Consider the following 23,106-nt stretch of genomic DNA (forward strand, 5'->3'; position numbering starts at 1 on the left):
ACTTGAAAAATGCTTTCTTGCTTTTCAACTACTTATTGCTGTGAATCTAAATTCTCCTACCTAATCCAAATCAAGATGCTTTTAACGTCATAAATGACTGATACAGATCTAGAGGATTAACTGAAACTGCAGACCTACATGCTGCAACCAAATATTCAAATGCTTTCCAACAAGAAGCATACACAACAAAGTCATCAAAAAGTTAGTTAACTTTAAAATTAACAAATTGTTTTCATTTTTAAAACTTACTAAGTACACAGATATTTATAAAATAATATACATTTTAAAGTATATCTAATTGAAGTCTCTTGAATGAGACCTTATTTGATTACAGCTAAATATTAATGCGGCCTTCCAACATGAAAAGGTTCCCCACCCATGAACTAGAAAAAAGAACAAACAGGCTTTCAGTGATGACTCTCTATAAGAGAGTACATCTTGAGTCATACAACTGGCAGAAGTACAGTGAATATAACATCCTGACATATCTACTATTTGTTGATTATGTAAAAAAAAAACAAAAAACACCAGCCACAAAACCACATTCTAATTAGGAGAACAAAATGTAGTCTTTCGAGGTTTTTTCCCAATTTATCTCTCACATGTATGTTAACAAGAAGATTCCATGCCAAATATAGCCATCAAGGTAACTCTGTTCAGTGACTGCTGATCATCAACATCAAGCGAGGCATCAAACAGGGAGCCATGTTCACCAGTCATGGAAGATACCCTGAGCAAAGTCAAAATAGAGGAGGTGTTCCTTATTGAGATTCTCCAGATATTCCTGTTTACAGATGACATTATGCTGATTATATTGAGCCTTGCCTTCTTAAAGACATCCACAGTCACTCAAAAGAGATCAGCCTAGCTACCCACAAATGAAATACAAAGTAGATGAAGAATGTATATTGCTCAGGTTATGATAGGTGGTTGTATGAGCAACCCATTAAGTTAGTCTATCAATATGCATCTCTTGGACAGAGTACTATGGATGGATAGTGAACTGGGCCTAGAATGAAATCCTTCCTAGAATGGAAGGAGGAGGTTAGGCTGGACAACATTTGGACATAGCATTTTTAATGATCCCAATCTGCTCAATGTTTCAAAATCCTATCTTTTGAATACCAATGCTCTCTTTGTGATGCCATATAGTTGTAGATCATGGAACACCATGATCACAAGAAGAATCACAATTGCAGGTGACATAAAGGGCAATGGAAAGACAAATGGTAGATACAAGCAGATTGGAGCAGATTACTTGTGCAGGAGAAGTTAAAGACATCAAGGAATACACAATGAGAAAAACAGATGTACTAGAGACAAAGTAAGAGTGGGGGATAACAGATGAAGAGCCAAAATGTAGAGCTGTCCATGAAATACTAAATAAATCAGAGGAAGGCCTCTAGCATATTGAATAGATCATCTATGAAGCTAATTTACAGAAAGATATTGACATGAATTATATAGGATGAGTGGGCATAGATGGGTTGGGATTTATACTGTGAATCAAATGCCCATATGGAGGAAATCATGGATCCAATGAGGCACTGAAGTATAAAGTGCTGTTTAACAGTAAAGAGACAACTTCCTTTACTTTGTCAAACAATTTAAAAACCATTAACTGAAAATCTAAAGCCTTTATAGAGAGATAACCAGAACATAGTGTAGAAACAAACAAGGTATACACCAGAGAACTGCAAGTTAATTTCTGAAATTTATCAAATCCATTGTAAATCTAATGATATTTTAAGAATGTTGATAAGCTCATAAGAAGCAGAAAGGAACTCACAAAGCCAGTGGCATGAAATGGAGACTCACAACTTCATACACATTCCTCCTTTTGTGTTCTACTTTGTATGTGTACTTAAGTTCAGAATAAAAAAAATAAAATTTAAAAAGAAGAAACTCACAGCAGCAATCGAAGGTTTCTTCCCATCACCAGCAGGTGGATGAGTGACATCTGCTCCCAAAAAGATCACTGGTTGTTGGAACACAGAAGGTCTTTAAGATAAAAAAAAAAATGTGTGTGTGTATATGTTTATACACGAACATACTTTAGGCTACTTCTAATGAGTTATAAGCTATTTAGTTACAGATCTGCCCACTAAGAATGGGGAAAACTGTTATGCACAGAAAAACTACACAAGTGAAAAAAGCCTGTGAATAGTTTGCTTGGTAAGCCTGTTCTACTGAAAACTTTTTATTTGCTTAATTCATGTTTCACTATCCCACAGCAATATTTTAAAAAATGTTACATTAAGTCAAATGAAAGATCCCAAGTTCACATTATGACAGTGGTAATAAGGAGAAGCATTATAGCTACCCTTGAAGACACTGGCAAAAGACTAGGAAACTACCCTAAATATTCCCAACTTCCCTTAAGTAACTTTTTACAGATATAAGATCTACCAATTTATCTAAATATCTTTTGAATCTTTTTATATTTTCACTATCTATCACCTTTTGTAGTACAATCCTAAACTTTATGTAAAGAAATACTATAAAGCATTTAATCTAACTTCCTCTCTTTACATCTGAGGGACCTGTTGCCCAAAGAGGAGTGATTTCTCTAAAGTCACTTAGGTAGTAAGTATCCGAACTAGGAGCCACATCTTCTGGCTTCTAGTCCATTACTTATTCCACTCCTCCCCATCCCTGCCCCAGATTCTCCTGAGTTATTCTGAAACTAAGAACTAAGGGCTTCATTAGTTCAAATATTCTTAGAATTTGTTAAAACACATTTACATTCACTGTATCCATATCTTATGATTTTATGCATAGGCCTATTCAAGATTTAGCTCAAGTACCACCTTCTACACAAAGCCTTTCCCGATCTCCTCAACTGCTAGCGCCCTCTTTCTTTTTTGTATTTAACTACCATGTTTTTATTCTGTTGCATATACACACACACACATTTATACATATATATACACACGCATATGCACACACACTTAGTCCATGTCTTCTCTGATAGAATGCTTTCCTTTTTTGTCTTTGTACCGCCAACACCAAGCACAGGACCTGGCACATAGCAGACACGTAAGAAATGTTTGGGGCAGCTAAACGGCACAATGGATAGAGTGCTGGGCCTGGAGTCAGGAAGACTCTTCCCAAGTTCAAATCCAACAACCTACTAGCTGTGTGACCCTGTGCAAGTCATTTTGTTTCAGTTTCCTCATCTGTAAAATGAACTCAAGAAAGAAATGGCAAACCACTTTAGTATCTTTTCCAGGAAAAACCCAAATGGGGTCATGGAGAGTCAAACATGACTAAAAATAACTAAAAAATGGCAAAGAAATGCTTGTTGATAGTCCTGTGTACCTGTCCTGTGCTTCCCAGCCATGTTTTAGCTCTGTTCCCTCTGCCTGGAATAGCTATTAAAATATTACTCTGTCTTTTTAATTTAAGAACCAAACTCGAATGTTACATCTCTTCCAATGAAGCCTTGCCTAATCCCTTACCTATGCCCTGCCTGCCAGAGTTAGGAATGATTTCAATTCAGAGACCTTACAAAGTACTTAAACAAGTTACTTATGTATACATTAAATTCCCCAGATTCTAAGCTCCATGAAGGCAGGTGTAATATCTTATTTAATGTCTATCAGGTTAATGGTAGAGATGGCAATGAATTTGGAAAATCATTTCAGAATCATGTTACCTTGACACTTCACCCCAAGATATAATCCTAAAGATATAAAGGAAAATAAAAAAACCAATGTTTCACCTCAAAGAGAAAACTGGAGAAAATATCACTATCACATATTTTGTACTCTAAGAAAATAAAAAAACCACATAAGTTTAAAACAATGACTATTTTAAAATCCCTCCTATTTCTATAGCACTTTATGTTTGTATGTTTATGTTTCATCCCATGAAGTAGGTAATGCAAATATTATCCACATTTTTATAAATAAGAAACAGGAAGGGGCAGCTAGGTGGCACAGTGGATAGAGCACCGGCCCTGAAGTCAGGAGGACCTGAGTTCAAATCCGGCCTCAGACCAAACACTTGACACATACTAGCTGTGTGACCTTGGGCAAGTCACTTAACCCGGATTGCCTCACCAAAAAAAAAAAGAGCTAACTCTTTTGGGCAGCTAGGTGGCATAGTGGATAGAGCCCCAGCCCTGGATTCAGGAGGATCTGAGTTCAAATTCGACCTCAGACACATAACACTTACTAGCTGTGTGACCTTGGGCAAGTCACTTAACTCCATTGCCTAGCCAAAAAAAAAAAAAAAAAAAAAGTAACAGGACACTCAAATGAAATGTTTAGTCCAAAGTCATACAGCTATAGTGTCCATATGAATCAGGTCTCCTGACTCCAAATTCAGATTTTCTCACTATCCCATTCTGCCTCACTAAAAGACTGGATTTAAATGTCATACTTCTGGAATGCAGTGAGCTGTGGCTATGCCATTCTCTTCATACAGCACCTAGAACATGAATGTGTACACCCTGTCACTTGAAAATGCTTTTTGAGGATGACAACTGCTTATCCTTCCAAACAAAGTAGAATACTATTAATTTTCCTAATAATTTATGGCCAGATACTTGTTGTAAGAGTTCTTATTTGGTATTCAAAATGAAAGAGAAGCTAAAGTTCAAAAGGATTTTAATAAAAACTTTTTGATGAAACTTTAAATGTTACAAAGTATCTCTGTATTAATGGGGATACTTGCAGAATTAAATATTTTTATTTCTCCTGGAATTATCTTTGATAGGTTATGGCAATGCAAAACCAACTGGGGTCATTTATAGAATTATATTTATTATTAAATTTTCTTACCTTTGATGAGGTACAAGGATATTATTGATTCCTCCTAGTTTAACATTAATCTTTAGGCACAGGTTTGAGAGGGTTTGAGGAGATGTTTTTATAACATTCTTCACTTGAACACACTGAGTAGCCATCCCCAAAAGTGTGTCTCCTACTCTCTTCACTTCCGCTGAAGAGCAAATACACATATCTCATTAGGAAAAATCAAAAGCATAACCTTGAAATCATGCTGGCAATATACTACTATCACATCATAATGTTACTTGTTTAAATTTAAAATAAAATGACAGATTGATTTTAAGGCTGTCCCTAGCACATAGTTATATTTAAAGAAAAAAAAACTGAAGATCAGTCAGTCAATAAAACTTATTAAGAACCTACTATGTGCAAAAGCACTGTGCTAAGTGCTAGGATACAAAGAAAGGCAAAAGACAGTTCCTGCTCCCAATCTAATGAGGAAGACAACATGCAAACTACTACACACAAACAAGTTATATATAGGATAAATAGGAAATAATTAATAGAGGAAAAGCCCTAGAATTAAGAGGGATTAGGAAAGGCTTTCTGGAAAAGGTAGTTTGAAGGAAGCCAGGAGGTAGAGAAGATGGAAAGAATTCCATGGATGGAGGATGGACAGTGAAAACGCCCAGAGTCAGGAGATAAGAGTTATTTTGAGAGAAGAGCAGAAGAAGGCCAGTGGCCCTGGATCACAGAGGAAACGGTACAGTAAAAGAAGACTGGAAAGGTGAAGGAGAGACCAGAATAAATAACATAACTGAATTAAAACATGGCATTAAATTAATTTCTCACCATACACAGGTGTCTTCCCAGGCAGAATAACAATGATAAGCTGCAGTCCCGAGTAGGTGTTCTTGAGATGCCGGAACATGGGCTCCACACTGTCTGCACCTTGCGCATATTTGCAGAAACAAGGCTGGCCCTGGATGGGCATCCCTGCATCCTTGGAAATCTTACGGAGCTGGTCTGTGAAACCCCTTCAGAGAATAACCTTTGAATGTATTAACTCTCTCTAGAAACAACATGATATATCACATAAAAGTGTAATGCATAAGATGAAGAGTAAAGTGAATCAGACCACCATCTGTTCAATAAGAAAAATCAGAATGGATAACCATTTGAAAATGATAACTGGCAAAAATCTTGGCTTTAAAGGAATACAAGACTGTATAACAGTAAAAAAAAAATGTTTTTGTATTTATATTTCATTTGCATTTTTGCATATTAATGATTTTTCTAAGCTCAGTAAGGTAAGATGCACTTTAATCCAATTCAAAAGAACATGGGAAAGCTCAGATGGAAAACAGAAATGTGTTTAGCTTAAAATAAATGTGTATTTATTGGAGGTTTAAATCAGTTGAACCAAAATAAAAAAGGTCCCCAATCAAGGACCTTGTCCCTCCTTAAACATGGGTCAATAACAATGACTAGGGAACGGAAGATAGGTTTTAAAAAACAAAACACTCCAGAACCTTGTTTTTGGTTTAACAAAAAAAGTTGAACAATTTTGATAAATAGGAAGAAGGTGAACTTGAATGATAGCTATAGAGCAAAATATGGTAAGATTTCCCTTTAAGCCAAGAGACACAGAGAAAGCCACAGTAAAAAATCATTGAAAATACTGAGATAAAATTGGAGGTGTTTTCTCTCACCAATTTTAACTGATACCAGCTATCGAAGAAATCTTTTAGCAATCGATTATTTAAGTCTTTAAGATCTGCTGGTCAATCAAGACTGACAGATTATAACTCATTTCAAAGAGTAATCATAATCAAGCATATTCAGTATTGAGAGAACAAGACAAAACTGGTAAATAAATGTAGCTAGAGATTTTAAAATCAAATTAAGACCAAAAGGCTATAAGAAAGTAAAATATCTTACTTCAATATTTCTTCTCGGCACTGTCTCTGAGTAGCAAAACAAGCTATAGCCCACATTTTGATCTCAACACCTGTGTGGAACTGTTTCCCTCGCATGTCCCATACTCCATGGCTTGGAGTTGCTACTGTTCGATTCTACAAAAAGACAAGACAAGATAAATTTGTACTAAGGCCAAACGATAGTAAGAACATCTATCACCTATTTAAATGATGCACCATTTGATGAAAACAGAAACTTTTCACCTTATGCCAAGAAATAACTGGTTTCTCTTTTCTGACCCTAAATAGAAAATAGAATCATAGCAGAATGATCTAAGTGAAAGCTATTATAACAATTTTATTTGAAAATGATCTACTATCACTTTAAACAAAGAGGAGCTAGGAAAAGACTTAAAATGCCAGCCCAACTCAGTTATCCTTCTGTTCTACTCTTGAGAAATGAAATATGAGAGAAGAAGAGAAAAGTGAGAACTTTTACCCGTCCTCCATACTGCAGCATAGGAGCGGGGAGTACACGTCCCGTTACACGGGCCATTTCATCCCGAACTTTAAACTGAAATTCCTGAACAAATGGATCAGCATCATAATTTGCACTTCTCACCTAAAGACAGAAGAAATTTTTTTTGCAATTGTTAAGAAAAGATGAATTTAATCACTTAGTATTTAGAAATTAGTTGTTTCAATATGTTAAGCCTGTGCTTCAAGGTTTGTTTTGCATGATAAATGTCAAGGATCTAACAATTTTCACAAAATTTTACAATATGAAATAGTAACATTGATCAAAATGTCACATTGATACTTAAGTTTATTTATTCACACACCAAATATGGCCACTAAATTTTCATAATGCTTCTTTTCTTAATAAATTCAAGATATCTGAAAATGGTGAACAAACAAGTGCCTCTGCATCACCAGTTCTTTAACGACTCAATGGGTTAAATTTCCTGACTCCTCCCTCTTTTTTTTAATTACTAAAAAAACCTTCATTTTTATGGTACATAACAATACAAGTTATTGATTATATGCACAGATTTCTATATAATGACATTTACTGGCAAGACATGAAATTTTATTGCAATCACAGAAACTAAAAGATACCACAGTTATAATCTAGTGTGAAACTGGACCTTTCACACCTGTACCGTATTGTAATAACTAAGTGTCCTCCAAATAAGCTTCTTAACTGCTCTCACAGTAAAGAAAAACAATAAAATTAGGAAAATCAAATTGACTTGACAAACCTATAAAGATAAAAACTGAGGAAAGGATTATTTAATAATAGTACTTGGGAAAACTGCTCAGCAACTTGGTTGAAAACAGATTTAAATCCTTATGTTTTAAGTATATACTTGAGGGCAGCTAGGTGGCACAGTGGATAGAGTAACAGCCCTGGAGTCAGGAGGACCTGAGTTCAAATCCAGTGTCAGACATGTAATACTTACTAGCTGTGTGACTCTGGGCAAATCACTTAATCCCAATTGCCTCACCAAAACAAACAAACAAAAAATAAATCAATAAAATATAATACATTAGTGAATTCCAGCTAGATGAAAGACTTAAAAACATGAAAAAAATTTAAAAGATGGAAGAAAATGGAATATATGTATCTCAATTGTGGAGAAAGGATTTCCTATTACTATTCAACAAAAAGAGGAAATTAAGATAAGGTAGATACACTCAGCTACATTAAAATGAAAAATTTCTGTACAATGAAATATAGTTGCAACAACAATAAAAAGACAGCTTGGGAATCTATGGTAAAAGGGACACCTAAAAAGCTAAGATATAGATCAAGGAACTCTTTTAAAAATGTATAAAGGTAACTTCTAGTGAATAATAGATAAATGCTCAAAATATATGGATAATTTATTAAAGAAATACAAAATGCTTACCATTTGCAAACATATCCAATCTCACTAATTATAAAAGAGATATAAATTAAACCAATTCTGAAGTATTCACACCCAATTAATGAAGAAAAAAAAAAGACAACTCAATAATGGTCGGGCTGTGGAGAAACAGGTAGATTTGTTCACTACTGTAATTTTAAAACTTATAGAATCTTTCTGGAGAACAATTTGACAGTAGAGTAAAAGTTACAAAATAATCACATCATTTGACCCAATAATTATACCGTTGGGAATATATCCTGAAAATATTAGTTCTCTATTTCCGCTATCTGTTCAGATTTTTCATAGCAACAACACACATAACTGCAAAAAAAATAAGAGAGCAATTTCAATGTCTAATATGGGAATGGGTAGAGTCTGGTACAGCCTCTCTCTCTCAACTACACCACATTCTTTTTCATTACCAAGATTTAACAGAATGGTAATAGTAGTAGTAGTTCGATTGAAGGTACTACTCATTATCCTTCTAATTATCCAGCTTTACAATCTCGGTACACTCCTTTATTCTTTCCTTTCCTCACTCCCCATATGCACTTGCAAAGTTTTATGGTCTCTACTTCTACAGTTGTCCCTTCTATTTACCTCTTCTCTCTCTCCTCATACATCTCCCCCATCTCAGTTCAGGCCTCATCAACTCTTGCCCTCAACAGTCTTGACTCTTGTCTCCCTACTTTTATTTTCCCCCTTTCCTAATCCATTCTCCACATTACAGCCAAAATGAAATTTTTAAAGCATAAGTTTGACCTTCTTGATATTCTTTTGCTCACAAAGCTCCCAAATGCCTCTGTTTAACATTTAAAGTCATTCACAGGAGACAGAGCCAAGATGGTGGTGTAAGGGAAACAACCCAGCTGAACTCTCCCAACATTCCCCTCCAAACAATTTTAAAATAATATGTCAAATCAAATTCTAGAGCAGCAGAGCCAATGAAAGGTTATGATGATATATTTTTCCAACCCAAGATAATTTATGAGGTTGGCAGGAGAGGTCTGTGACACTGGGGTAGGGCCCAGCCTGGAGCACATGTGGTGCATCAACACCAGTGGTGGGCCCTGGAGGCAAGCTCTCAGCCCAGAGGTGGTAAGGGAGTTGGGAAACTGGTCAGAAAGAGATTCCAGGGGACCATGAGCAGGTACTGGTACAAGACCTGTTGGACTGCCTAAATGCAGTTCTGGGTTGCAAGTCCAGAGTGCAGCAGAGTACTAGTGCTTGGGGCCGCATGGGAAGAGGGGTCCTCCTGGGTAAAGACCAGAGCTCAGACCAGAAGAGCACCTCTACTTGGATCTTATCACCTTGAAAGCACCCAAAATTTCCAAACCCCCAGAACTTGCTGTGAAAATAGTAGCTTGGAACAGTGCCCCCCAAACCCCAGGTAAGCAGAGCCCAACTTTAACATAAAATTAAATGTCAACAAATAGGCTGGAGAAAAAAATTCGACCATAAAAATCTATAATGGCGACAAGAAAGATCAAAAACAAACTCAGAAGACAACATAAAAAAAAAAAGCCACAAGCAAAACGCAAATAAGACACAAGCCCAACAAGAATTCCTGGAAGTGCTAAAGAAAGAGAAAAGAACGGTAGAAGAAAAATTGGAAAAAAAAATGAAAGTGATACAAGAAGATTATGAAAAGAGGAATAACAACTTTGTAAAAGAGGCACAAGAATGCTTAAGAAAATAATAACTTAAAAAAACAGAACTGGCAAAATGGTAACAGAGGTATAAAAATTCACTGAAGAACTCCTTAGAAAGCAGAATTGGCCAAATGGAAAAAAGAGGTACAAAGCTTCCCTGAAGAAAATCATTCCTTCAAAATCAGAATTGGGAAAGTAGAAGTTAATGACTCCATGAGATATCAAGAAACAAATAAACAAAGTCAAAAGAATGAAAAAATATAAGAAAATGTGAAATATCTCACTGGAAAAACAAGTGAACTGAAAAATAAACTGAGAAATAATTCAAGAATTATTAGATTATATGAAATCCATGATAAAAAAAAAAGAGCCTAGATATCATATTTCAATAAACTATCAAGTAAAACTTTCCCAATATCTTAGAACCAGAATGAAAAATAGAAAATGAAAGAATCCACTGATCACTTCCTGAAAGAGATCTCAAAACACAAACTCCCAGGAAATTATAGCCAAATTCCAGAGTTATCAAGGTCAAGGAGAAAAAAACTGCAAAAACAGCCAGAAAGAAAACATTCAGATACCACGAAGATGGTCAGGATGATACAAGATTTAACAGCTTCCACATTAAAGGAGTGGAAAGCTTGGAATATGATATTCTGAAAGGCAAAGGAGCTAGGATTACACCTAATAATAACTTACCCAGAAAAAAATATGAGTATAACCCTTCAGGGGATAAAATGGACATTTAATGAAAGAGAGGACTCTCAAGCAATCCTGATGAAAAGATCAGAGATGAATAGAAAAATCTGATATTCAAACACAAGACTCAAGACAAGCATAAAAAGACAAATATTAAAGAGAAATCATAAGGGACTTAATCAGGTTAAACTGTTTATGTGCCTATATTAGGAAGATGTGATACATGTAATTCTCAAGGACATTATCATTATTAATGTAGTTAGGAGTCCACATTAAATGGAGAGCACAGGTGTGAGTCAAATTATATTGGGATTATTTCTTCAAAAAATGAAGGGATAAGAAAAAGGCATACACTCGTGGAAGGGGAAGAATGGGATAAATAATCTCACATAAAATAGGTGCTCAAGGAAGCGCTTTTACAGTGGCGGGGAAAACAGGGCAGGGCATGGTGGGCAACACTTGACCTTCAGTCTAAATCTGAATTGGTTCAAAGAGGGAAGAAAACACACCTCCACACACACACCCTCAATTATGTATGAAACCTATCTTACCCAGCTGGGAAGTAGGAGCAGAAAGGGATAAGAAAAGGGCTGGAAGGCAGATTAAAGGACAGAGTTGTCAGAAGCAAAACAGACTTTTGAGAAGGGCCAGAGTAAAATGAAAGAGAAAAGCATAAATAGAAGAAAATAGGAGAGAGGGAAATATACAGCTAAGTAATGTTAACTGTGAATGTGAACAGGATGAATTCACCCATAAAACAGAGGTAGATAGCAGAATGGATTAGAAACCAATATCCAACAACATGCTGTTTACAAGAAACACACTTGAAACAGAAAGACACATACAGGATTAAAATAAAAGGCTGGAGCAGAATCTATTATGCTTCAGCTAAAGTAAAAAAAAAAAAAAAGGCAGGGGTATTAACCATGATGTCAGATAAAGCAAAAGCAAAAACAGACCTAATTAAAAGAGATAATCAAGGAAACTACATTTTGCTGAAAGGTACATAAACAATGAAGTAGGGGCAGCTAGGTGGCACAGTGGATAGAGTGCCAGCCCTGGAGTCAGGAGAACTGAGTTCAAATCCGGCCTCAGACACTTACAACCTAGCTGTGTGACCCTGGGCAAGTCACATAATCCCCATTGCCTCCAAAATTTAAAAAAAACAAACCACAACAACAAAACAAAACAACAATAAAGTAGCATCAATTATATATATGTATATGTATGTGTGTATACATATACATATACATATATACACGCACATATACACATACATATATATACACACACATATATCTATATCTATGTTGATGTATATGTATAAAATGGCATAGCTTCCAAAGTCTTAAAGGAAAAGTTAAATGAGTTACAGAAGGAAATAGACAGCAAAACTATACTAATGGGAGACTTCAACTTTCCCCTCTCAGAACTAGATAAATCTAACCATAAAATAATTAAGAAAGAAGTTAAGGAGATGAATAAAAGTTTAGAAAGTTAGATATGATTGACCTCTGGAGAAGATTGAGTAGGAATAGAAATATACTTTTTTCTTAGTTGTACATGGCACTTTCGCAAAAAACTGACCATGGAATAAAAACCTCACAAACAAATGCAGAAAAACATAAATATTAAATGCACCCTTTTCAGGCCACAATGAACAAAAAACATCATATTCAATAAAGGGCCTTCAAAGTATAGATTAAAAATTAATTGGGAACTAAATAATCTAACCCTAAAGAATGAGCAGATCAAAGAATAAATCATAGAAACAATCAGTAATTTCAATAAAGATAATAACAACAATGGAACAACATACCAAAATTTGTGGGATACAGTCAAAGCAGTACTCAGGAAAATTTATATCTTTAAACATTTAATTAAAAAAAGAGAGAAGGTCAGTGAATTGGGCATGCAATTAAAAAAACTAAAAAAAGAACAAATTAAAAATAGAAATCATGAAAATCAAAGGTGAGATTAATAAAACTGAAAGTAATAAACCACTGAACTCATAAAACTAGGCGCTGATTTTATGGAAAAAAAAAGACAAAACATTGGTTAATTTGATTTTGAAAAACCAAATTACTAGTATCAAAGATGAAATGGCTGAATATAATATCAATGAAGAGGAAATTAAAGCAATCATTAGGAGTGACTTTGCTCAATTACATGCCAATAAATTTGAAAATTTAAGTGAAATGGAAGAATATTTACATAAATATAAATTGCTCAGATAAACAGAAGAATAAATAGAATACTTAAATAATCCTCTCTTAGAAAAAGAAATTGAACAAGCCCTCAATGAGGTCACTAAGAAAAAATCCCTAGGACTAGATGGATTTACAAGAGAATTCTACTATGTATTTAAAGAATAATTAATTCCAAACTATATAAACTATTTGGAAAAACAGGTAAAGAAGGGGTCCTAGAAATTTTATTTCATGACATGAATATAGTTTTGATACCTAAACAAGGAAGAGAAAAAGCAGAGAAAGAAAAGTACAGACCAACTTCCCTAATGAATATCAATGCAAAAATTTTAAATAAAACACTAGCAAGGGGATTACAACAATATATCACAAAGATCATACACTATGACCAGGTGGGCTTTATACCAGGAATGCAGGGCTAGTTCAATATTAGGAAAACTATAAGCATAATTGACCACACTAATAACAAGACCAACAAAAATCACATGATTACCTCAATAGATGCAGAAAAAGCTTTAGACAAAATGCAACACTCATTCTTATTAAAAACACCAGGAGGTGTTTTTATCAAAAGGGCAAAGTACCAATTACTTATTTACAACTGCTCAACTAAGTGGAGGCCTCTATCCAGACTACCAGTTATGACTCGATATTTATAAACGATTAACTGTGTAAAGCAGGTTTAAATGTCTTCCATGTTAATGTCTTAAAGAGACTCAGAAACTACCAGCCATCAGAACTAGGCTTTTCTGCCAATAATGTTGCGTGGTAAATTTTTCATTGCTTCAGATGTGGTGGTAAGAGCTTTTTACTTCGTGCCAAGAATGTTTTCTTACAGGATTCTATGTTTCTATTGAAGTTTTCACTAACAAGGAGATTCTACTTTGGAGTAAACTAAATCGAAAGCAGATTTGTTTTCTTTTCTTTTCTTTTTTTGTGAGGCAATTGGGGTTAAGTGACTTGCTTAGGGTCACAAAGTTAAGTATCTGAGGCTGGATTTGAACTCAGGTCTTCCTGACTCCAAGGCTGATGCTCCATCCATTGGGCCACCTAGCAGCCCTGGGAGATCGGTTTTCTACTAATTTTTCATTAATGGCAAGCTTCTTTATGTAAAATAAATTTACTGTGAATTGAAAAAAAAAAACAAAACCCAACACCAAGAAGTATAGGGATAATTGGAGCTTTCCTTAAAATAACAAGTAGTATCTATCTAAAACCAAGAGCAAGCATTATCTATAAATTAGAAGCCTTCCCAATAAGATCAGGAGTAAAGCAAGACTGTCCATTATCACCACAATTATTCAATATTGTACTAGAAATGTATCTATAGAAATAAGAGAAGAAAAAGACACTGAAAGAATTAGAATAAGTAATAAGAAATCGAAACTATCACGCTTTGCAGACAGCATAATGGTATACTGAAGAGAATTCTACAGATCAACCAAAAAACTAGTTGAAATAATAATTTTAGTAAAGTTGGGAAAATAAAATAAACTCACACAAATGATCATTATTTCTATATATTACCAACAAAGTCCAACAGGAATAGACAGAAAGAGAAATTCCATTTAAAATAACTGCAGACAAGCTCTTTTTGTGGTAGCAAAGAAATGGAAATTGAGGGAATGCCCATCAACTGGGGAGTGGCTGACCAAATTGTGGTACATGATGTAATGGAATACTATTGTGCTATAAGAAATGATGAGCTGGCAGATTTCAAAAAAACCTGGAAAGACTTACATGAACTGATGCTGAGTGAAGTGAGCAGAACCAGAAGAACATTGTACACAGTAAAAGCAACACTATTCGATGATCAGTTAAAATAGACTTAGTTCTTCTCAGCAATACAATGATCCAAGACAATTCCAAAAGACTTGTGATGGCAAATGCTAACCACATCCAGAGAAAGAACTAGGGAGTCTGAATGCAGATCAAAGCATACGTTTTTCATTTTTTTTTTTTGGTGATTTTCCCCTTTTGTTCTGTTTCTTCTTTCACAACATAACTAATGTGGAAATATGTTTAACATGATCACACATGTATAACCTACATCAGATTGCTTGCCATCTTGGGGATGGGGGGGAAAGGAGGGACAGGGAAGGGAAAAAATTTGGAACTAAAAATCTTATAAAAAATGAATGTTAATAACTATCTTTACGTGTAATTGGAAAAAAAATACTATTTAAAAAATAACTGCAGACAAAATAAAATACTTATGAGTCTACCTGCCAAGACAAACCCAGTAACTACATGAACATGATTACAAAACACCTCTCATACAAATAAAGACAGATTTAAATAACTGGAGAAATATAAATTGCTCGTGGGTAGGCTAAGTCAATATAATAAAATGTCATTTCTACCTAAATTAATTTACTTATTCAATGCCATACCAATCAAACCAAAGACTTATTTTATAAAGCTAGAAAAAATAATAAAATTCATTTATAAGAAAGGTCAAGAATATCTAGGGAATCAATGAAAAAAACTATGAAGGAAGACATAGTCCAACAGGAATAGACAGATTTCAAACTACATTACAAAATGGTAATCACCAAAACAATCTGATGCTGGCTAAGAAATAGAGTGGTGGATCAATAGAACACATTAGGTATGTAATACATAATAGAAATGACTACAGTAATCTAGTGTTTGATAACTCAAAGATCCAAATTTTTTCGTCAAGAACTCACTATTTGACAAAAATTGCAGGAAAAACTGGCAAACAATTTAGCAAAAACTAAGTCAAGATCAACATCTCACACTGTATATCAGGATAAGGTCAAAATGGGTATATCATTTAGCCATAAAGGGTGATATCATAAGCAAATTAGAGGAGCTTGGAAAATTTTACCTATCAGATCTATAGATAAGGAAAGAATTACGACCAAACAAGAGAGAAAGATTATGGGAAAGAAAATGGACAATTTTGATTAAATTTAAAAGATTTTGAACCAACAAAACCAATGCAGCCAAGATTAGGAGGAAAACAGGAAACTGGGAAAAAATCTTACAGCAAGTGTTTCTGATAAAGGTCTCATTTCTCAAATATAAAGGAAACAGAGCCAAATTTCTAAAAATAAGAATCATTACCCAATTGATAAATGGTCAAAGGATATAACAGGTAGTTTTTGGAAGAAGAAATCAAAGCTCTATAAAGTGAAATAAAAAAAATGCTCTAAATCACAACTGATTAGAGAAATGCAAATTAAAACTACTCTTGAGGTACCAACTCATACCTATCAGATTGGCTAACATGACAGAAAAGGAAAATGACAAATGCAGAAGGGGACGCAGAAAAATAGGGACACTAATGCACTGCTGGTGGAATTGTGAACTAGCCCAGCTATTCTGGAGAACAATTTGGAATTATGCCTAAAGGGCTTTCTGTAAAACTGTGCACATCCTTTGACCTAAGGATCAAACTACTAGGTTTGTATCCCAAAGAGATCTAAGGAAAAGGACCTATTTACAGTAACTGTTTCTGTAGTGGCAAAGAACTGGAAATTTAGGGGATGCCCATCAATTGGGGAATGGCTGAACAAGTTGTGGTATGTGATTGTGATGGAATACTATTGTGTTATAAGAAATGATGAGTAGGATAGTTTCAGAAAAACCTGGGAAGACTAATGTGAATTGATTCAAAATGAAATAAGCAGAACAGGAGAATACTATACACAGTAATATCTAAATTGTAAGGATGATCAGCTATGAAAAGACTTAGCTACCCTGATCAAGACAATGATCCAGGGGGCAGCTACATGGCGCAGTGGATAGAGCACCGGCCTTGGATTCAGAAGGACCTGAGCTCAAATCCAACCTCAGACACATAACACTTACTAGCTGTGTGACCCTGGGCAAGTCACTTAACCCCCACTGCCTAGCCAAAAAAACAGACAATGATCCAAGACAGTTTCAAAGGATTCAAGATAAAAAATGCTATTCACCACTAGAGCAAAAACTGATGAAGTCTGAATGCAAATTTTTCACTGTATTTTTCTGGCCTTTTTTTGCAACATGACAAAGATGGAAATATGTTTTACATGTTTTCACATGTATAACTGATATCATGGTGCTTGCCTTTTCAATGGGTAGAGGAAGAGAATTCGGAACTCAAAAAAAAAAAGGCAAGGGTACACGAAAAATAAATAATAATTTTGATAATGGGGGAAAAATAAATAAAGTAATTCACATTTAGGTTTTGGCCTACATTTCCAGGCTTACAACCCATTACTCTCCTTTCACACATCCCATGGTCCAGTTAAACTGGCCTATTTGCTGTTCAACTGAAACAACATGCCATCTCTCATTTTAGGGCCTTTGCAAAGACTATCTGCCATGCTTGGAAGTGCACTCTATCTTCATTTCCACTCTGTAGAATTCCTACAGAGGCTCCTTTGAGGCTCAACTAATGTACCTATCTACTACCTGTTCCTCCCTGTGACTAGTGCCCTTCCACTCAGAGATTATTTCATATAAATTATGTTCTTCTTGTATTCTCTCAATAAAATGCAAGCTCTTTGAAAGCATGGATTGTTTAATTTTTGTTGCAATATTCCCATTACCTGGTATAGCAGAAGCTTAATAAATGTTTGTTTAATGGTCTCTAAAGCTGAAATGGAGATTGGATTCTGGTGCTCCTAAAGGCAAAGGAAAAGCTATATAGAAGCAGCTGGGGAAGTGGGGTGAAGGAAGAGTGCAAAATGTGAAAAACTTGATTGGACTTGCACTGAGGAATAAGAGACTTCCCTTGTGACTTGCTGTGACTTTTCTCAGTTTTTAAAGGATTAATAAAGATAAAGTTAAAAATACAAAAATAAAAAACTAACCAATCTGCTAATTTCTTCTTGTCTATCAGGAGCAGATCTTGCGGTTGCCTTGATCATGGTGGATGTTTGATTGTCAGTCAGCTTCTTAATGCACCGTTGTCCTGCCACAATATTACAGACCTACAAATGGGAATAAAGATTATGGTCTAGATGTCACTTAAGTTCTTTTTAAAAAAGAAAAGAAAAGAAAAGAAAAACATTCCTTACATAATTTGGTGTGATGAATCTATTTCCACAAACCTCTAACGAAATAGGTGATGCAAGGGATAGAGCACTAGGTCTGGAGTCTGGAAGACTGGAGTTCAAATCTGTCCTCAGACACTTATTAGCTGGATGACCCTGAGCAAGTCACTTAACCTCTGTGTCTCAGTTTCCTTATCTGTGAAATGGGGAAAACAATAGCCTCTACCTCCCAAGATTGTTGTGAGGATCAAATGAAATAATATTTGTTAAATGTTTAGCACAGTGCTTGGCACTTAAAAAAATGCTTATTCCTTCCTTCTCAAAGTTTACTTTAATGAACTTTTGAAAATACCAGAGATATTTTTTTTTTATATTTTTAAAGGGATAGTTTGTGGAATTTAATTTATAACTTTGCTTATTTATTAGAAGGAAGAGTAAGGAAAACTGTAAAAAATTTGAACACCTTAGGGATACTTGATGGATCACAGCCTATCTACATGTTCTAATAGTTCCCAAGGTGCAGCTAGAGTGCCAGGCCTGGAGACATGGAGACTCATCTTCCCCAGTTCAACTCTGGCCTCAGACCCTTACTAGCTGTGTGACCACAGGCAAGTCACTTAACTTTGTTTGCCTCAGTTTCCTCATCTGTAAAATGAGCTGGAGAAAGAAACGGCAAACCACTCCAGTATCTTTGCCAAGAAAACCCCAATGGGGTCATAAAGAGTAGGACATGACTGAACACCAACAACAAAAAAAACCCCAAACAATTCCCAAAGACACAAATGAAAAGCCATGACAAGCAGCATTAATTACTTCCAGAGGCAGGTAAGTATGCTTCTGCTCCTGTCCCACTTGAAGACAGGGAAGGTGAGGATACTTCAGCTGGAGGTTGTACTTCTCTCTGAAATATTGTGCTACTGTCCTTTCTACAGTCTGGCCATTTTCTAACTGTAAAGGAAAGCTGGAAAACAGAGGAAGACTTTTAGAAATATCATGGAAAGTAAGATCATCGATTATCATCCTATTAGGAATGAGCAAAGCTCCCAATCCATTTAGTGCTAGAACATTTCCTACACATTGTCTGTCCACTTACAAATACCAGCTTCTCTTACGTTTGATGACTGGCAGGTCTCCTTGTTACATTACAAACACGATATTTCCGCCTCATTGTTCCACAATGAGTCACTTCAACCTTCAGACCTGTACCCAACAACAAAAACTGGGGTTACAAACTGCATATAAAATGCATTTGCAATTGAACATGTAAAACAATAGAAGAACCTGTCTACTACCACAAGAGCTTAAAGAGTCACTTCTGAACAGATAAACAAAAATGTTCAGAGGACTAATTGGCAGTGAAATACTATTAATCAACAAGTTCCTAATTCTCATGATACCCATTGCAGTCCCCTCCAAAGGCTCTATACCTTAAACAATGAAACTACTGTAAATTCAGTAACCCCTACAAGTATGGGACAAAGGTTACTATAAACAAACAAACAACTAATGGTCATAAAATCCAGGTGTTTGGAAGGGAAACTACGAAGATGTAAATAATATTAAGATGATTCTGTTCTTCACTTTGAAAATATAGAATTGGGGGCAGGTGGGTGGTACAGTGGATAGAGCACCAGCCCTGGAGTTAGGAGGAGGACCTGAATTCAAATCTAGCCTCAGACACATGATACTCACTAGCCCTGTGACTCTAGGCAAGTCACTTAACCCTGATTGCCTCAAAAAAAAGAAAAGAAAATATAGAATGTGTGATAAGCCTGATTTACTAACATACTGACTAGGGACCAGAACTCCATAAACCAGTGAAAGGAAGTTCTTGACAAGTTTATTGAGTAAGAGGTGACTTGAACAGGACCTCTGTATACAAGTGGAGCTATTCTCTAAACAGCTATCTTATTCTTGGCTACTGGGGGCAAGAGACAACCTAAATGCTTCCTAGACTTCCTAAAAGATTTTGCTTCGATACTTTTTTTGGTGATATACTTCTTAAAGACATGTTAGACAATTATTAACTGAGTCAATAAGGAAACAGAAAATTTTACTGGTAAGTCCTTGAGGTGACTCCTACAAAAATTTAGATCAATCAAAACTCAGACTATTTTTCTGTAGAATAATAAAGGCTAAGAAAATAAAATATGGTGAGAAACATTACAAAAACATATACTAAAGGTGTATGTATTGCATAGTAAAGTACTAAGTGAGGAAAATATTTCAAATAATAAAACTGCAAAAAGAAATGCCTGGTTGTCTGAATCATTTGAATAAATTGTGAGTGATTTCCTGTCTTAATTGGACAGTCATTTTCATTAATAAAAAGCTCTGCAAACATCCCAAGTAAGTTTCAAACTCTTACTGCAACTACCATTTTCATTACATTATAAAAATAAACTTCCCTCAAGATTTCTGCTGTCCAACTATTAAAGATGGCTAAATTAATCAATATTTCCTAAATTATTATTAAATATTAAAAGAAATACAAGAAAAAATTCAACTGGAAGCAAACCAATACCATGGAAAATGAGAGTTTATGCTTCCACTTCATGCATGGTACACTTTGTACCAATATGCCTGTCATCAGGGTTCTTTCTGGGACTAGATGGAAAATGAAGTATAGTTTTCATTTAAAGCATGAAAGACTTTGAAATTCTGAGTTTGCTTGACTTTCTAATGTTGGTACACAAACACAAGTTTTTATTATCTCTTTAAAACTGTCTTCCTGACATCAGGAAGAGGAGAAAAAAAAAAATCAATCTGTCAATGAGAAGTACTTAAATGTTACTATTTGGGAAACATACTATTAGCCAGTCACCAACCCCCACTTTCCCAAACATAAGACAACAGAAGCTAAATATTCAGATCGTTGTCTAAAGAGTATAAAAAAGCTGAGTTTTTAAAATGTGGCTAAATGTTTTGGTGCCCAGTCCCCTCCCCACCACCTCCACCCAACCAAAAGTTTGGTTGGCTTTAATTAAATATTTAACCTATAAACTTGGCTTTACCTTCACTATAACATCAACTTTATAATGATTTCTAGTGATTTTTCAGTCATTTCTTTGGGCCCCTGAGCAGTTGAAGTTAAGCTCGATTCCATGCTCTTCGGGCAGCAGCTGAATCCTTGTTCTGTACATCTTGTATTTTCTGTGATAGAGTGGTGATATGAGTTGATTGCATAGTTACCGCAAAGTAATGTATGTGATTTTATGAGATTGAGGTGGTAACTAAGCAGCAACTCCATTGGAAACTATGGCATTTAGATGGTAACGTATTAATGGTTCTGTACTATCTCCTGGAAAATGCAAACTGTGCTGTTAATGCTAATCACATAAAGAAAATGGCATAGTAGCAAGATGAAATAAAGGTTTATTGTTGTACCACTTGAGCTGCATTAAAAAACTAAGATAAAACTAAGATGCTTATTTTCAAAGCAGGAGAAATTTCCCTTCTAATCTTTCCTCTCCTGGCGACAGGCACAGTATTAATGTCTGTTGGGGAAGGGGACATCACTTCTCAGTACTATTTGACATTCTAAAACATTTATAGTGGACTGCTTGAATGGTCTACTCTAGCCCATTGAACCAAAACTCACATTCACCAAGAATAGTTTTTAAAAACAAGATATATCTGTTCTTGGGTATGGACATTCTGTAAATTTATTATCGTTACATTAAATGGAAGCTGTGCCACTCAGGTAATAGGAAAATTAATTTGCTCAGAATCACTATTCCAAGTAACTGTACACAGGCTTTTGCCACTGGGCTAAAAGTGTTAAGATTTCTATGAATCAATGGCTAACTATGTGACCAACTGTAATTACCCTTAGTCTGCACTATTCCAGGACAACACATGTTAAATTACAGGGTTGATAAGCTCCACATTCCAAATGTTTTTAAACGAACAGAAAGTAGAGAGCACTTGACTGAGGTAATGTCTGACAATCTACATTATATCATTTCACAGAAACTTAAGAAAAGTCACTGTATTAGAACAGTGTCAAAGATTAAGTACTCCAGCTTTGAAAATTAAACACCTGGGAGATGAGTCTCCTACTTTTAAGAGCATGGCAAAAGCTGGATCCCATCAACACCCCAACTTCTCCATCTAGGGTAGGTCTGGTATCCAGTCAAAACACTAGCCAGCACAAATTTTATTTTGCATAATAATGGGTAACACTACTTTCAAAAAGCACAGAATATTTTCATTATTTGCTATTTCATTTTTTGCAGATGAAGCAAAATAAAGCCCTACCTAAGATGCTGTAGATATGAATGCACATGACAGTTCAGGGAACATTCTTACTTCTGATGTGTGATACATGAAAAAGTACTTGGATTATGAAACAAAATTTCAAAGAAAGCTGTAATCATCACTCCATCTTTGGTCATTATATAGAAGTTATTTCAGACATCCTTGTCTACTCACCCTTTATCTCTTTGGTGAATTTTACCCGATGAGAATCAGTCAGAGGTCTTGGTTGTTCATCAATATTATGAATGTCAAGGACTTCACACATGAACTGAATTACAGGTTGTGCTTTGTAGAAGGCAGTGGCAGAAACTATAAGGAGAAAAAATTCTAAATAATCAAGGGAATCTTCTATCATCTTTACCTTTGCAGAGAGTTCAAATGCTACTTAAAAGAAATATCAAGATCTAGAGTTCATCAATAGTACATTTAACAAAAGTTACTAACACACCAATTTTAGGTTTGTTTTTAAAACCCTATTCATGAAGCATGATCCTAGCCTAATTAGTGGTAGATAACCACCTAAACCACTAAAGAATGAATCTTCTTTATACAATTCTTTTCTTTAGTGAAGTTAATATCATACAGCATTACTCAGTCCAATTTCATTGCACAAATAAGGAAACAAACTCAAAAAGTTGTGACTTGTGCATGGTCACATGGGAAGCAAGTGGTAAAATTGGAATTTAAACAGGTTATCTGGCTCCT

The 23,106-nt window shown here is 35.1% G+C and overlaps 1 protein-coding gene across 3 annotated transcripts in view; it reads right to left on the reverse strand.

The window, feature by feature from the left end:
- The window catches only part of AGO3 (argonaute RISC catalytic component 3), a 99,124-nt gene that overhangs the window by 13,043 nt on the left and 62,975 nt on the right, over positions 1–23,106 (reverse strand). For all 3 annotated transcript variants that reach the window (XM_027864450.1, XM_027864449.1, XM_027864448.1), the window contains exons 6-14: positions 22,576–22,710; positions 19,254–19,341; positions 18,955–19,102; positions 17,959–18,078; positions 7,155–7,277; positions 6,678–6,811; positions 5,589–5,773; positions 4,788–4,947; positions 1,911–2,001 (exon numbers count right to left, since the gene is read on the reverse strand). In XM_027864450.1, coding sequence (XP_027720251.1) covers positions 1,911–2,001; positions 4,788–4,947; positions 5,589–5,773; positions 6,678–6,811; positions 7,155–7,277; positions 17,959–18,078; positions 18,955–19,102; positions 19,254–19,341; positions 22,576–22,710 — 1,184 coding nt within the window. The remainder of the gene's footprint in view (positions 1–1,910; positions 2,002–4,787; positions 4,948–5,588; positions 5,774–6,677; positions 6,812–7,154; positions 7,278–17,958; positions 18,079–18,954; positions 19,103–19,253; positions 19,342–22,575; positions 22,711–23,106) is intronic.

The sequence above is a fragment of the Vombatus ursinus genome, unplaced genomic scaffold (assembly GCF_900497805.2).
Source record: "Vombatus ursinus unplaced genomic scaffold, bare-nosed wombat genome assembly UNPS02014775.1, whole genome shotgun sequence".
In the NCBI taxonomy this organism is placed as follows: domain Eukaryota; kingdom Metazoa; phylum Chordata; class Mammalia; order Diprotodontia; family Vombatidae; genus Vombatus; species Vombatus ursinus.